Below are 16,389 nucleotides of genomic sequence, written 5' to 3'. Positions count from 1 at the left end.
GATGCAAAGCCACTTCCACATTTTTAGGTATTTGTTACAGCAACACCCTCACTTCTCTGTACCAATATCTCTTACTTAGGGTTTTATGGGAAAATAGAACCACTTGGATATGTATGGGTATACAAAAAGAAATTTATTATAAGGGGTTGGCTCATGTAATTATGGAGGCTAAGTCCTATTATCTACCATCTGCAAGCTGGAGACCCAGGAAAGCTGATGCTATAAAGTCCAGCCTGAGTTTGAAGGCCCAATAACTGGAGGGCCAATGGCCCTGGTCTGAGTCTGAAGATCTGAGAATAAGGAGCACAGTGACCAAGGACAGGAGAACATGGATGTCCTAGCTCAAGTAGGGAGCACATTTGCCCTCCTCTGCGTTTTATTCTATTGAGGCCTTCAATGGATGGATGATGCCCATTGCATTGATGAGGGCGATCTTCTTTACTCAGTTTACTGATTCAAATGCTAATCTCTTCCAGAAATGCTCTCACAGATGCACCCAGAAATAACGTCTTACCAGCTATCTGGGCATAGACTTGGCCCTGTCAAGATGACATAAAATCAACCATCACATCTAGTTACTATCATGTCCTTCATTTCTTAATGTCTCCTGCTCTTTTCACACAAGAGAGGGGAAATTGCCATGCCCATTGTTGTGAACGTATTTAATTACCAGTGATCAAAATCCACTGTTTTGGGGAGTGATGGTAAATGGTATAACAGACATAAGATTCTGTTTTGTTTTGAATGTTATGAGCAGCTCAGCTTTATACTACCACTGGTTCTTACAGGGACCTCTAGCACATGGTGAGCTGGGAAGTGACCAAGAGCATACATTTTTAATTCTGCCACCGACTATAAAGGCTCAAAAAGTCCCACTGGTTAGTGAAACAAAGCTGGCTTCAGAAATAACATTTTGGATAATTACTCTACAATTTTTTTCCTGGGAGGTTATATGAGTGATCAGGTGTTTAACTTTGATTTTTGATAGTGATTTCTTTAGAAGTGCAAGGGAGATGGTTAACCCAAACTCTGACACATCCATGCAATGGAATACTACTTCAGCAATAAAATGGACTACTTATACATGCAGCAATATGCACAAATTGCAAAAAGTTTATGCTGAGAGAAAAAGTCTTTTTCAAAAGCATGCATACTGTATGATTCTGTTTATATAGATTCTAAGACAGACAAAACTAATCTTTGGTAAAAACATCACAATTGTGGTCGCTTTGAGATGGGGGAGGACTGAAGATATACTGGGAAGGGGTATGAGGGAATTATCTGGGGGTTAGTAGTATTCTATATCTTGATAAAGGTGATTGAGTAACAGGGGTATATGCATCTCTCAAAATTCATTGAATACACTTATGATATTATTGTATGTAACTTTTACCCCAAAATATAAACAAAATAACAGTATACATGCTGAAGTGTTTAGGGGTAAAGTGTACTGATACTTGCAATTTACTTTGAATTATAATACCTACAACAACAGATAAATACACAATAAGGCAAATAGAGTAAAAAGTTAACTGCAGAGAGTAGCTGGTGATTATTCAAGTGCTCATTGTCCATTTCTTTCAACTTTCTTGCAGTTTTGAAAATTTTATAATCAATGTTAAAAATATAACTTCAGAATAAAACCTATTAATATTTAAAAACCACAAAGGGTACTCTGGTTGTGTTTTGTGTGTGTGTGTGATGTAATATTCTTTTAAGCACTATCATTAGAGAAATTAAATTACTTGTCAAAGCTAAATGAGAATTTATTCCATTACCTTTTCTCAAAATGAAACCTAAAAGAGACATTTAAAATTATAAACATATAAGGATTTCTTTTTTTCAATTATAGTTTATACTCAATATTATTCTGTATTTGTTTCAGGTGTATAACATAGTGGGAAGACAATCATCCTATATAATAAAGAGATAATATGCAAATTAACCCTCATGCCCTCACAAGATGGCTACCTACAATCAGGCCGGAAGGGGGGTTCGTGAGGGATGACCAAATGACTGAACAAGCCAACTGCGTGGGTCAATCAGGCTGGCAGGGGGGCCATGAAGGGCAACCAGGCTGATGGGGGGGGGCAGTTGGGGGCAACCAGGCCGGCAGGGGGGGACAGTTACAAGTGATCAGGCAGGCAGGCAGGTGAGCAATTAGGAGCCAGTGGTCCAGGATTATGAGAGGGATGTCCGACTGCTGGTTTAGGCCTGATTCCTGGGATCGGGCCTAAACCAGCAGTTGGACATCCCCCAAGGGGTCCCAGATTGGAGAGGGTGCAGGCTGGGTTTAGGGGACCCCCACCCTCAGTGCACAAATTTCGTGCACCAGGCCTCTAGTATACTTTATAAAGTGATCTCCCCAGATGTCTGAAGTACTCACCTTGCCCCATACATATAGTTATTACAGTATTAGTGACTATATTCCCTATATTATACTTTTCATTCCCTTGACTATTGGTGACTCCCAATTTGTACTTCTTAATCCTTTCAACTTTTTCATCATCTCTCTTGGCAACCATCAGTCTGTTCTCTGCATCTATGAGTTGTGTTTACTCATTTGTTTTGTTCTTTAGATTGCATTTACATACAAGTGAAATCATAAAACACATAAGGATTTCCGAGTTGCAGTATGGCACATGAATGCTTATGAAATTAAATTTATAATTAAAAGCTACTTAGTATTATGTTTTGACTATACATCATTTCATTTTAAGTTGTTTTTTCTTTTGCTGATCTCTAGGTTCTGAAATACAAAGAAGGATGATAAGCAGGTGATAGGATTCAGTTAAGAAGCATGTACTATTTTAAAAGAACTCATAAGAAGTATTTTTGAAAATCTTCATTTCTGGGTACAAATAAATCACAGGGACTGACTTTTTGTACCATGAGAATTATTAGAATGTAGGAAGCCTGGATTATAATTCAAAATGACCATGGCAGATTAGAATGTTGTATTTTTTCAAAGGGACAAAATTCAGTAGGGACATGTACAAAAGCATACCTTTCAGGACAAAAAAAAAAAAACAGAAAAAGGGGAATGAATCTAGGGTGTCAGCATTGCCCATAGTCAGCTCTGCTCACTGATTAGTCACTGTCCCCTGTGCTATGATTGGATCCAGCTTTCATATTCAGATAATATGGAGAAATAAGTAAAGGCTTAAAGAGGAGCAAGATGGCTAAAATTACGAAAAACAACTCCTCCAAGGAAAATCTGAGAGAAGAGGAAATTCTATAAGACTCTTTAAGATTGAAAAGGCCCAGGTTTTGCTTGCTTACCATTTTCAATTACATGAGGTGTTTTCCTGAGGAGATTCTCTGAAAAACTAACAAGGGAAATGGAGTTAAGTACTAGTTCGGTTGTTCAAATGGAATAATCTCTTGATTTCAAGGTTGATTAAAGTCTGGGATAATTATCAAGAGATGGTATGGGTTCTACGTCCCTGGAGAATTATGTAAATAAGCATAACATCAAGCCTGAGAGGGTGGGGGCAGACTCCCATGAGCCCTGCAAAGACCTTCCTGGGCCTTCATTCTAATGATGTTTCATGCCACAGTAAGAGTTTTGAAAGATAGCTTGGTACTGAGTTACAGTTTTTCTGGGTTTTCTATAAGGAATGGCAACTTTAATTTTGCTTCATTTAAAAATTCACTGTATTGCCCTAGCTGGTTTGGCCCAGTGGATAGAGTGTCAGCCTTCGGACTGAAGGGTCCCAGGTTCAATTCTGGTCAAGGGCATGTGCCAGGGTTGTGGGCTCGGTCCCCAGTAGGGGGCGTGCAGGAGGCAGCCAATCAATGATTCTCTCTCATCATTGATGTTTCTATCTCTCTCTCCCTCTCCCTTCCTCTCTGATATCAATAAAAATTAAAAATATATATATTAACAAACATTCACTGTATTAATGTATAGCATTGTTAACTATAATTAGCAGTACTGAATTGTATACTTGAAATTTGCTAAGGAGTATATCTTAAGTGTTCACACACAAAAAAAGAAAAAATAATAACTATGTGAGGTGATGGATATATTAACTTGCTTGATTGTGGTGATTATTTCACAATGTATATGCATATCAAAATATAAAGTTGTACACTCTAAATACAGTTTGTATTTATAAGTTATGCCTCAAAAGCTTGGAAAAAAAACACTGTAATGATTCTTTCCATTGGATTTGTCTCATAATAAATGATTGCATATTGCTTTGGTGACTATTTGTAACTGCGCTTAATGTTCTTAATTTAGTTTCTGCACTTTATAATTATTACAAAATAATTATAATGGATTCTGTTATTTTTCTCTTTAATGTTAGAACATTATCATTAGGAGGAAATTTTTATGTTTAAATCATTGACCTTCTTTGCTATTTTATCCCACCAACTCACCATTTCACCATCCAGGGCCAGTTAGCATGAAATGAAATAAAAATGTCATCTTTGTGAATGATTTCTCTTCGTTTGGAAAGTCAAAATGGAAAAAAAAAAATCCTCTTTTGCATTTCCCATGGTAGTCTATATTTTTTGTTTCTCCATCTTATTCTTTGGCTCCCTTTTATTGTTATATTTTTCAGGGCAAAACTTGCTTCCTGTTGTGACGCTGTGCAAAACTTCATTGTTTCTCAAAATAACACTCCAGTCGGGACTAACATGAGTTACGAGGTGGAGAGAAAAAATGCAATCCTAATTAGAAAGAGCATTTTTAATATGTTTCCAGTGGTGAGTAAAGATTTGTTATGGTTTATTTGTGTCATCGTTCCAGGTGAATTTTCTCTCACTTCAAGTTATAATTTATGATAATGGAGGAGTTAATGAATTAAAATGCCGTACTCTGTTGTATAAGATGTGCATAGTAGTCCACTTTAAAAGGCAATTTTGAATGCATGCTGGTTCTGCAGGGGATGGAATTTATATCTTAAAAGATAAGCATTCCCACTTCTTGAGTCTTGATGACTCATCCTTGAATGAGATGAGGTGCTTGGGCTCTCTGCATGGTAATTGCTGGGGCTTGAGAAGATGACCATTTCTCACCTGGAACAAGTTTCTTCCAATTGTCAGTTTGGGTGACTGAGTCAATTCCTTTACAAAGAACTCTAGGTTTATGCGGTTGATCTTTGGGAAGTAAATATGTAAGAATTATTGGTCAGTAGACATAACCCCCATAGATGGATTTTTGCCTTGTGTGTTTACTGCTGGATCCCAAGCTCCTAGAACACTCCCTAGTACATATGCACTCATCACATATTTGTTAAATTAACTGATGAGTAATGATACAGTATCATTACAAAAAGAAATCAGTCCCTTAATATAAACCCAAAGTTGGGGGAAATTTTTGTCTGGAAGGACAGCCCATTGCTTAGAAACATACACTCTCCAAATCTTTTTTTTTTAATTGAATTTTAGAGAAGGGAGAGGGAGAGAGAGATAGAAACATCAATGATGAGAGAGAATCATTGATCTGCTGCCTCCTGCACATCCCCTACCGGGGATCGAGCCTGCAACCCAGGCATGTGCCCTTGACTGGAATCGAACCTGGGACCCTTCAGTCCACAAGCCAAGGCTCTATCCCAGTGGTTCTCAACCTTCTGGCCCTTTATATACAGTTCCTCACGTTGTGACCCAGCCATAAAATTATTTTCGTTTCTACTTCATAACTGTAATGTTGCTACTGTTATGAATCGTAATGTAAATATCTGATATGCAGGATGGTCTTAGGCAACCCCTGTGAAAGGGTCATTCGACCGCCAAAGGGGTTGCCACCCACAGGTTGAGAACCGCTGCTCTATCCCTGAGCCAAGCCAGCTAGGGCTCTTTAAATCTTTTGTAATTGATTTTGTTAAAAGCAATTAGGACAAGTCAATATGATCTAAATGGGGTCACTTAATATAGGTAATTTACCAACTATAGACTATTAGATCCTTACAATTATTTTTTTGAACCTTTGACTTCTTACAGCTAATTTATTGTTTGTCATATAAATTGCTCCAATTTTTTTTAATTATTACAATTCGAAAAAAATAATTTTCTGGGAATAAATGAAAATAAACAGAAAACAGTAGGAAAAAATATTACACATTTTCTGGAAGAAAAGGAGGGCAAAAAATAACAAGTAAAACATTCTACAACACCCTTAGGAAGCACTGAAACACCAGTAATTGAAAAGATAATAACTAAAGTGTATTTATATTCCCTATCTTGGAAGGCTGGGGAGAGTTCTCCAAGGAGCAATCCTTTCACCCATGCAATTTTTGCTAGTGTGTTTTGGGGGTTTTTGTTTTTTGGTGTGTTTTTTTGCTTGAGTGACCAGAACAGAGGAACGGGAGGTATTTCTTGCTTCTAATTGGCACCTTCAAAAAAATAATTTGACAGAGGCTGGATAATTCAGTATGCAATTAGCAACATTCACTTTTCAAATTTATAACTGATTTTCTTTAAATTGGGAGGAGAAATTTCTGAAGTCAATTCAGTAACAATTGCAAAGCTAGGTAGCAGGTGTGTTGTTGTTGTTTAAACATCCGGGTTCCATGGCTATAGCTCCTGGGGGAGCTGCCCTCTCTCCCACCTTGCTTCCTGCCTGTCCTCCCAGCTCAGTTCTGCTCGGCTGCACTCAGCTCAGAACTGCTAGGCAACACAGAGATCTCAGTAGCTGCTTTTGATTAAATGTGGTGAAGTTAACTTTCTCCAAAAACTTTGCTAAGTAACTTGCAAAGGAAAACAACAAAGTTGCTTTTCAACTAGAGTGAGCAATGTGCAGACACTGGAGTTGGGCAAATTTGCATTTTCTTGGGAGGTGTAAGTTAGGGAATGTTAATGTTTGTAATTTATTTAAACTCTTCCTGGACACAAAGCATATGGACGTTTTCCCCCAGTTGACCAAACAGCCAGAGAGAAACATACGTTATTTTGACTGCTTAATTGGAGATATGCTTCCCTCAGCAATCTCTTCTATTGTGGCATAAAGAGCATATTTGCGTTCTACTCTGTCTATAAAATTCAGAATTTATTGTGATGCCAGTTAGTAAACACTCTCCTAAAATATTTTGAGCTAGAAGTTTAGTGAATTAAAATACCCTGAGATATTTGGGAGCTATTCATTTAAAAGCCAGGCAATCTGCTAGGCATTGGGGATATAAAGAGAAAAAAGGCATGCATGTAAGTGTTTTAGGCATTGAATATGAGGAGCTGTGTAATGTGTATGTCAGGGGTGGGCAAACTTTTTGACTCGAGGGCCACAATGGGTTCTTAAACTGGACCGGAGGGCCGGAACAAAAGCATGGATGGAGTGTTTGTGTGAACTAATATAAATTCAAAGTAAACATCATTACATAAAAGGGTACGGTCTTTTTTTTTTTTTTTAGTTTTATTCATTTCAAACGGGCCGGATTCGGCCCGCGGGCCGTAGTTTGCCTACGGCTGGATGGGTTAAGAGCAGGGACTCTGACACAGATTGCCTGGGTTTGAATCCCAGCTCTGCCACTTTCTAGCTTTAACGCATGCCACCAGCTTCCCATCTGTGAAATGCTTGTGCTGTTGTTGTGCGGCCTACATGCCTTAACAAGTGATGCACTTGGTTGCCTTGCATAATAAGCACCTTCTGATTTTTAATTTTTAAAGACAAACCTAGAAGCGCTGAAATAGAGTGCTCCTTGCTTGTGAGGCATCTCCCAGGTGCAGCGGCAGGAACAGATGGCCGTGATTCAGGGTCTGCTGTGCTGCCCAGACCACAGTGGCCCCTGGCGTGTTGCTAGTAGGGCTGGTAAACTGGCTTTGGGGAGTGGGCGCCCTGACTTGTAGCACTCGCCGATGTAACTAGTAGAGATGTAAACACCCCCACCATGGCCGATTTTAACTTACCAGTGGCTTCACAACCCCCTCACACAATTCCTGAATATTTACCCGTTGGCGCTCACAAGCTCCTCACAAGTGAGCTTCAGCTCAATTCGGGGAGGAGGGGGAAGGGGTGAGGAGCTGCACCAGGTGGGACACTGGGCCAGCAAGCACTTCTTTAAAGGTCGCTGCACACATTGCACTGTGCTAGGCCCGCAGTGAAAGCTGAGGGACAATGACATGTAGTAAACACACTCTCTGCCTTGAGGACTCACACTCCCATTCTAAAGAAGAAAAGTAAGCGAGTCAAGACCCTGTCACTGTAGAATACGGACTGGCACCCTTGCTGCTGGTCAGGGTCACACCATTCCTTCAAGGAAAGTGACCAGCAAAGCGTAGTGTTGAACGGAAAGGTTATGCTTCAGCCTGGGGAGGATTTGGTGACAGTGGGAGTCTTTCGGGGTACGCAAGTTGGGTCCTTGGAAAAATTTTAAAAGATTCAGGCCTGGGAAGTTAATTTGAAATATGTGAGTACAGCGTGAGGAGGCCTTCCTGAAATGCCGTGGCTGGTCACTTGCAGAGATGGCAGGCATAAATCTCCCATCGTCGCTGAGCCTGAAGGCCTAGCTATTTAAGAAGCACCGGAAATGTTGCTAAATTAGCTATTAATTTTATTTCCCAGAATAGAGGGTTTTACACTACTTTCCAACTGCCTTTTTCTCTCTTTTTTTTGCTGAAAATATTCCTGCTGGTAAGGCACAATGTGAGATTTTGCTATTCTCATTTTATTTAATTATGTGATGTAAACTGCATTGTATTTTTATATACAAATATGTTGTGTATTATTACATTACATTGTATGTGATACGCTGTATATTTCTCTCCAGAAAAAGAACAGGTTTAGGAAATTTTTTATTGTAAGTCTTAAATTGATCAACATGTTATGGTAGTACTACTTCTCTTTTTCTTGTACTTCTTTACATAGTATGCATAAAAATTAAGCTACTTGAATTAAGCTGATAATGTTTATGGTTCTAGAGGTAAAACTGTTTCATGGTAGTTTTCACTTTTTTTTGCTAGTCGCAGCCTTTTGTGGAGCGCCCTTACAATCAGTGTGCAGTGGTTGGAAACGGGGGGATTCTGAATAAGTCTCTCTGCGGAGCTGAAATAGATAAATCTGACTTCGTTTTTAGGTAAGACCTGTTCAGTTGAGTTTTTTGAACCAAAGATCAGTTGGATATTTTACAGGATTTGTGTAAAGATAATCTGTAAATTTTGGCTGTGTTGTTTAAGTCTACAAATTATTATTATTACTTAGTATTATTTCTTTTGAGGAGTTTTTTCTTTAAAAATGTTTGCTTTGTTAACCCTCCCCAGAGGATATTTTTTCTCCCCATTGATTTTTAGAGAGGGTGGAAGGGAAGGAGAGAGAGAGAGAGAGAGAGAGAGAGAGACATTGATGTGAGAGACGCATGTCAATTGGTTGCCTCCCACACACACCCCGACCTGGGCCAGGGATCAAAGCTGCAACCCAGGTACATGCCCTTGACCAGGAAGCAAATCTGTGATCCTTTGGTCTGGGGGGTAAGCACTAACCACTGAGCAACCAGCCAGGGCTCAGACAACAAATTATTTTGATAGGCTTTTCTGCAGTGTTAAATGGATCATTATTTCTTCTGAACGTGGATACTAGAAGGATACAAATGTTCTGTGATAATTTACTTTTCAGAAGCTCTGGGTGAAATCATGGTGAAAGAGGGTCTGCCCTGCAGGACTTGTCAGAGCCTTCAGGGTATTAAGGATTTCATGGCTCCTTGAGAGGACGCTATGGAGCAGCATTTCCCAGGTTCACCTGACCTTGAAAACCTTTTTGTGTATTTTTTTAAAGAGCTTTTCAAGGAAGTTTTGTTCCCAGATAATACTTGAGAAAATGCTGAACTGGGCACTGTTCATATAGCCATGCAATACTATTGTTTGTTTAGTTTCCTGACTTGAAATTTAAAAAATTTGTGCAGCTTCTAAATTATGCTCTTTTAAGATCTTTATATCTTAGTACCAACTAGCTTGCAAAAAAATAGAAACTAAAGTGGTTTCCATGTGTGCCTGTATTCATAAACTATGTTACAGGATATCTCTACTTTCAGAATATGAAGGAAAGGTGATTCATTCCTTTCTGATGAAATGCACCTTTTTACAGTTGAAATCCACCTTTTAAAAATATACACATATTTTTATTGATTTTTAGAAAGAAAGGAAGGAAGAGTGGGAGAGAGAAAGAGAAAGACCAATGTGAGAGTGAAACATACATTGGTTGCCTCCTGCACACCCCATACTGGGAATCGAGCCCACAACCCAGGCATGTGCCCTGACCAGGAATCAAACCAGCGACCTTTTGGTGCATGGGAAGACACCCTGGCCATGGATTAGTTTGGTGAAGGCCAAGGGAGGGAGAGGTGGGGGTGGGAAGAGGTGGGCAAAGGGTGACACCTGCAATTATGGAAACATTAGAAGTTTTTAATGAAATACATAAATAAATAGAAATAAAATCATTGCATTATACACTTAAAAAACAGTAAATTGGAATCTGTTTTCCTCTTTCAGGAACACTAATTCTATACCTCAGAGGAGAGCCTTTGATCCTTATCAATTCAATGCTGCCCCTTTCTAACAAATTTAAAAAAATGTGATCTGTAGTGCCTCCCTCACTTTAATCTCATTTAAAATTTTTATGCTGAAGGTTGTGACAGAAAAACAGACCCAGCAGTTCAGCAATTAATGGGTGTGTTCCTCATAATGAATGTTAAAATAGCCAATATCTTAATGACTTAGCCATTTGGTTAAAGTACTCATTACTAAAAAAGCCATCATAAAAATAAATAATTCTTGTAAAAGACTTTTTACAAACTTAAAATTCCCAAAAGATCTGTGGTATGCCTAAACATCCATTTGACTTTATGCAAATATAGGATAAATATATACTAGTCTAGTTTTTAAGTTTTTAAAATCTCAGCAGTTACTTTATAACTTTAAAATAAATGCATGTATTTCTAGAGTCCATATTTGCTGATGCCAGGCATCTTTCTGCATATAGAGTTCCCTTTGAAGTTTGCCTTTCAAAGCAAAAGGCAAAAATAAGAGCTAGACTTGATTGGTGTCATTAAAATTTATTTAATTTTTAAGCCTGCACTTATTTTGGATGTACATTTTATAAAACAATCTGGCAAGTGCTTATTATTACTTTTTTTTCATTTTAAAAGATTGGGAGCTACAAGTTAAGAATGTAAGGAGCAAAGATAGGGGATGACTGGCTTTCCAATACTGATTGATATATATATATACCACACCCAGTATTTCCTCTAGAACTCTCCTTTGATACTATTGTATGTGAAAATAACCTTTTATTCTTCAACAGAATATGAGACTGTCCTAGGAAGTAGATTTGTTACAGGAAGCCCCACTAATGAGGTCATTGCTGATCTTTTATCTATGATTAGTATTATAACAAAGTGCTATATTTAATTGTTTTCAGATAAATCTTTTTATCAAGGTGGGAAATGCACGTTTCATTTGTTTATGTGTTTAATAAAGCATGTAATAGGATTTTCAACTTCATTCATTGCTCAGAACACATAAACTTTCAGTAGCCTTCCTTAAGGAAATGCCCAGAGATGCTCCCTTTGTATGTATAGTTTTAAAGAATTGCTCTACTTGAAATTCTGTAAATGATACTTAGGGAGTCATAACTAACTTTCCCTTTTTTGTGTGACAGGAATAGAATTACTCAGAATTACAATTTTAATTTGTTTTTCAATTTAAAGAAAATTAGTACTCAGAAGAGTACTAAACATCATTATAAGAACATTAGAATTTTATTTATTAACAGCATAATTTGGTGGGAAAACTATCCATATGAGAATCAGGAGATAATAATTTTTTTATTTTTATTTTTTAAATATATTTTATTGATTTTTTTTACAGAGAGAAAGGAAGAGGGATAGAGAATTAGAAACATTGATGAGAGAGAAACATCGATCAGCTGCCTCCTGCACACTCCCCACTGGGGATGTGCCCTCAACCAAGGTACATGCCCTTGACTGGAATCGAACCTGGGACCCTTGAGTCTACAGGCGACACTCTATCCACTGAACCAAACTGGTCAGGGCTTAATTTTTTTAATGTAATCTTTGTTCTGGCAGACTCTATAACCTTCATCACAATGCCTCAGTGTTTTAAAATCTGTAAATTGGTGATTATACCACTGTGGGAATATAATCAATATAAATAATTTTAATCGGAAGAGTGTGAACTCTTCAAAAGCTAGGCAAGATTTAATTGTCATTTCTAGTATTGTTATGTATAAAGGTCTTAATCAATGTTGAAACAATTTATCAAATTTGTATATTATATGCAATGTTGAATTAATTAAGAGTTCAGCACTTATTAAATAGTTTTAAATGCAAATTGGATGAAATCTGAGGAATCTTAACATCAATGATTTTCTAAAAAAAAAAAGTGGTAATGGGCAGGGGAGGTGGAGGATGGTGTAGGACAGATAAATGGTGATAGATGGAGACTTGACTTGGGGTAGTGAACACACAAAAATATGTACAGATGATGTATTGTGGAATTGTGCACCTGAAACCTGTGTAATTTTATGAACCAGCTTTACCCCAATAACTTTAATAAATTCAAAAAAATGACAGTAATCACATATGTATGAATGTATTTGTGTGTATGTATTTTATTTTTTCAAGTAGTATTTTGAAAATAATTTCTTCAAAATTTCAGGTGTAACCTTCCCCCAACAACAGGAAATGTTAGTAAAGATGTTGGCAGTAAAACTAACCTTGTGACCATAAACCCCAGTATCATAAGACTAAAGTAAGTATCTCCAACTTACAGAACAGTTCAAGAACATTTGTTCATTGGTTAGCATGTTTCTTAATTTGAGCACCAATCTTATTGCTGAGACTGACTTGAAATACAGCTGGCATGGCTTTTGGGGGAAATATACATTTGTAATTTTTGAATTTCTATCAAGGTTGTGGCTCATAAAAAGTTGTGACCAGTTGTACTTTTAATGTCATAAGCTGAATGTTGCTCATCAAATGAAAACTTACTGTTTCTTTATCTTTTTTTATAGTAGTGAAGTTACTTTTTTCTTTCAGAATTTTAGTGTTACTCTTTTATCTTGGTAGTACTTCCTGGATAAAACCTAATCTATTTGGAAACTTGAGACAGCAAGCCTTAGGAGGACCTGGCTCCATTTGATTCTCACTTTGAATAGTATAATACTAAAGAATTATTCCCATGTTTCATTTTCCACATGTAATTACCATGAAATGTTGGTTGGTTAATAAAAATTCTATATAGTAGTTTTGCTGTATTATTTTAATAAAAAGCGACTAGTAGTAATTAATAATAGAATACACCCCTCAAGTAGTTCTGGTGTCTGTTAAGAGAATATAAAATACTAGAGGCTCAGTGCACGACATTCATGCACTAGGAATGGGAAGTCCCTCAGCCCGGCCTGCTCCCTCTCACAGTCTGGAATTCCTCGCTCCTTACTGCCTGCCTGCTCACTGCTCCTTACTGATTGCGCTCACTGCTCCTCAGCCCTGCCGCAGAGGCAGGAGGGGCTCCCGCCACCGCTGCTGCGCTCGCCAGCCATGAGCCCAGCTTCTGGCTGAGTGGCACTCCCCCTGTGGGAGGACACTGACCACCAAGGGGGTAACTCCTACATTGAGCGTCTGCCCCCAAGTGGTCAGTGTGCATCATAGCGACTGGACATTCCAGTTGTTCTGCCATAACGGTCACTAGGCTTTTATTATATAGACTAGAGGCCTGATGCACGAAATTCGTGCATGGGGAAGGGGGTGTCCCTCAGCCCCAGCCTTCACCCACTCCAATCCAGGACCCCTTGGGCCTAAATCGACAGTCGGACATCCCTTTCACAACCCAGGACCACTGGCTCCTAACCACTCACCTGCCTACCTGCCTAAGGCCCCTAACTGCCCTCCCTGCCGGCCTGGTCGCCCCCAATGGCTCTCCTTTGCAGGCCTGGTTGCCCCAATTGCCCTCCCCTGCAGGCCAGTTCGCCCCCAGCTGCCCTCCCCTGTGACCTGGTCGCCCCTAACTCCCCTCCCCTGCAGGCCTTTTTATATAGAGAGGTTGTATCTGAAAGGGTTAAAGAGAATGAAGTGGGGCAGAGGAAACTTATTGTGCTTAGCAGATATCTTGCAGAAAGCTTGCAACCTTGAACACTGCATAGCCCAGATAACCACTAAACATCTGGCAATGGGAGAAATGAAGGACCAGACCCTTACTTCGCAGAACTGTTTGCAGCCAGCAGAAGTTAATAAAAACTTGCCTCTCTCTTCAATCTCTGCTGAATCCTTTTTCGGACTCAGCCCACCTGTACCCAGGTGCCTGAAATAAAAGTTCTTTTGGTACTTTATGGCCTCATGTCATAGTTGTACAACCCCAGTACACTCTGAACCTTTCAGTATCTTTCTCCCAAAAGCTTACTTTCAAAATAGACAAAATTGGTAATTATTTAAATTAAACATGTAAAACTACCGCAGTTACAGTGTAGCAAATTTTAAAAATGTATGTATGTATATTGTTTTTAGGTTTTCTAAAGGAAACTTTTCTTTTATAATCACACTAGAGGCCTGGTGCACAAAAACTTGTGCACTCGGCGGGGGGGTTCCTCAGCCTGGCCTGTGCCCTCTTGCAGTCTGGGATCCCTCGGGGGATGTCCACCTGCTGGCTTAGGCCTCCTCCCCAGGGGATCGGGCCTAAGCTGGCAGTCAGACATCCCTCTGGCAGTCTGGGAGCCCTTGGGGATGTCCACTTGCCAGCAGGGAGCAGTCCTAAGCTGCAGTCGGACATCCTTAGCGCTGCTGAGGAGGCGGGAGAGGCTCTCGCCATCACCGCTGTGCTGGCAGCCATCAGCCTGGCTTGTGGCTGAGCAGAGCTCCTCCCATGTGAGAGCGCCCTGACCACCAGAGGGCAGGTTCTGCATTGAGCGTCTGCCCCCTGGTGGTCAGTGTGTGTCATAGTGACCAGTCATTCCCAGTCATTCTGCTGTTAGGGTCAATTTGCATATTACCCTTTTATTATATAGGATGTTCAAAAGATACACAAATCACAAGAGTACAGCTTGATGAATTTTTAAAAATGTATAGATATTTTAAGAATGTCCTATGTTTGAGAAAACATTTCATCATTGTAGACTTGGAAGTGTTTCAGCATCAAAAAGCAACCTTAGATTACTGAGATTGAAGATCAAAGAATACAAGAAATGTGTGTCCAGTAAGGGGATGGCCCAGTAAGAAAGTAGAAATTAAATCCTAGAAATACCAAGAAAAAGAAATTAAGGCCTAGCTCTTTCTATTTACAAGATACTTACTATGAGTTTTTTCTGAGTCTATGGTGTGTCTTTTTATGTACGGTGATATGCATGCTTCCATTTATTTGGCTAGAGGTAAACTTAGCCTGTGTTACCAAAACCACTACTTTGGTGATGATGATTAATATTACTATTATTACTATCATTATTGCATTTGGCAGATATGGGAACCTAAACGAAAAGAAAGCAGTATTTCTAGAGGACATCGAAGCCTATGGAGATGCATTTCTTCTGCTGCCAGCGTTTTCCTTCAGGGCCAACACCTTTGCCTCTTTTAAAGTGTACAGCACACTGGAAGAGTCTAACGCAAGACAAAAGGTTATATATTTCCATCCCAAGTACCTGAGGAATCTTGCCCTCTTCTGGAGAACTAAAGGCGTGACAGAGTACCGCCTGTCCTCTGGCTTGATGATCACGAGTGTGGCCATTGAGCTGTGTGAGAACGTGAAACTGTATGGATTTTGGCCCTTCTCTAAGACTATGCAGGACACACCTGTCAGCCATCACTATTATGACAACAGTTTGCCTAAACGTGGTTTCCATGAGATGCCCAAGGAATACAGCCAAATTCTCCAACTTCACATGAAAGGAATCCTCAAATTACAATTTAGTAAATGTGAAATAGCCTAACCAAAGTGACTTAAAGTGGGAATCGTTGTAATGTAATGCTGTAGGTGAGTAACAGTGTTTCTGAACGCAAAAACTGGTGGTTGTAGGGTATAATAGGAGGAGCCCCTACTTGGTTTGATCAAAACTCCCCACAAAGTGTGCAACCCCAGCAACTCATTCAGTTGTTCTGATCTTCAATTTCCCTGACTGTATAATGGGGACCAAGATATCTAACTCATACTAGGAAAATATGAAAATCTTTGAAAACTCTTGGCAAACTATTTGCCTGAGGTAAGTACCCCAAGTCTGTTTCCTTTTGATAGTTATAACATTTCCACCCTCACCAGACTGATAATAAAAGGTGTGCTGTTTGAAACCCTTTCTGGAGAGAATACCTGAACTACCAGTACTCACTGAGGTTGTTTCTCTGGCTGACCTCTCTCATCAAAAATATCCTTCTCATCTTTCCTCCTGTCTTAGAGTGCATTTAAGAAAACTATGTACTAAAACAATAAACCCTCGACTATTCAGGAATGAAATCT

At 39.1% G+C, this 16,389-nt stretch overlaps 1 protein-coding gene across 2 annotated transcripts in view; it reads left to right on the top strand.

Annotated features, from left to right (window-relative positions):
- Window positions 1-15,971, top strand: part of ST8SIA6 (ST8 alpha-N-acetyl-neuraminide alpha-2,8-sialyltransferase 6) — a gene marked incomplete at its 5' end in the record, with an annotated part of 154,993 nt that extends 139,022 nt beyond the window's left edge. For both annotated transcript variants that reach the window (XM_081091339.1, XM_081091338.1), the window contains 4 exons: window positions 4,572-4,716; window positions 8,905-9,017; window positions 12,613-12,705; window positions 15,400-15,971. In XM_081091339.1, the coding sequence (XP_080947465.1) occupies window positions 4,572-4,716; window positions 8,905-9,017; window positions 12,613-12,705; window positions 15,400-15,868 (820 nt within the window). In that variant the 3' untranslated portion in view covers window positions 15,869-15,971. The remainder of the gene's footprint in view (window positions 1-4,571; window positions 4,717-8,904; window positions 9,018-12,612; window positions 12,706-15,399) is intronic.
- Window positions 15,972-16,389: the final 418 nt, after the last annotated feature.

Source organism: Myotis nattereri (genome assembly GCF_964212035.1).
Source record: "Myotis nattereri genome assembly, chromosome: 1".
NCBI lineage: Eukaryota > Metazoa > Chordata > Mammalia > Chiroptera > Vespertilionidae > Myotis > Myotis nattereri.
Note: the sequence above shows the minus strand (reverse complement) of the source record. Positions and strands in the feature narration are given on the sequence as shown.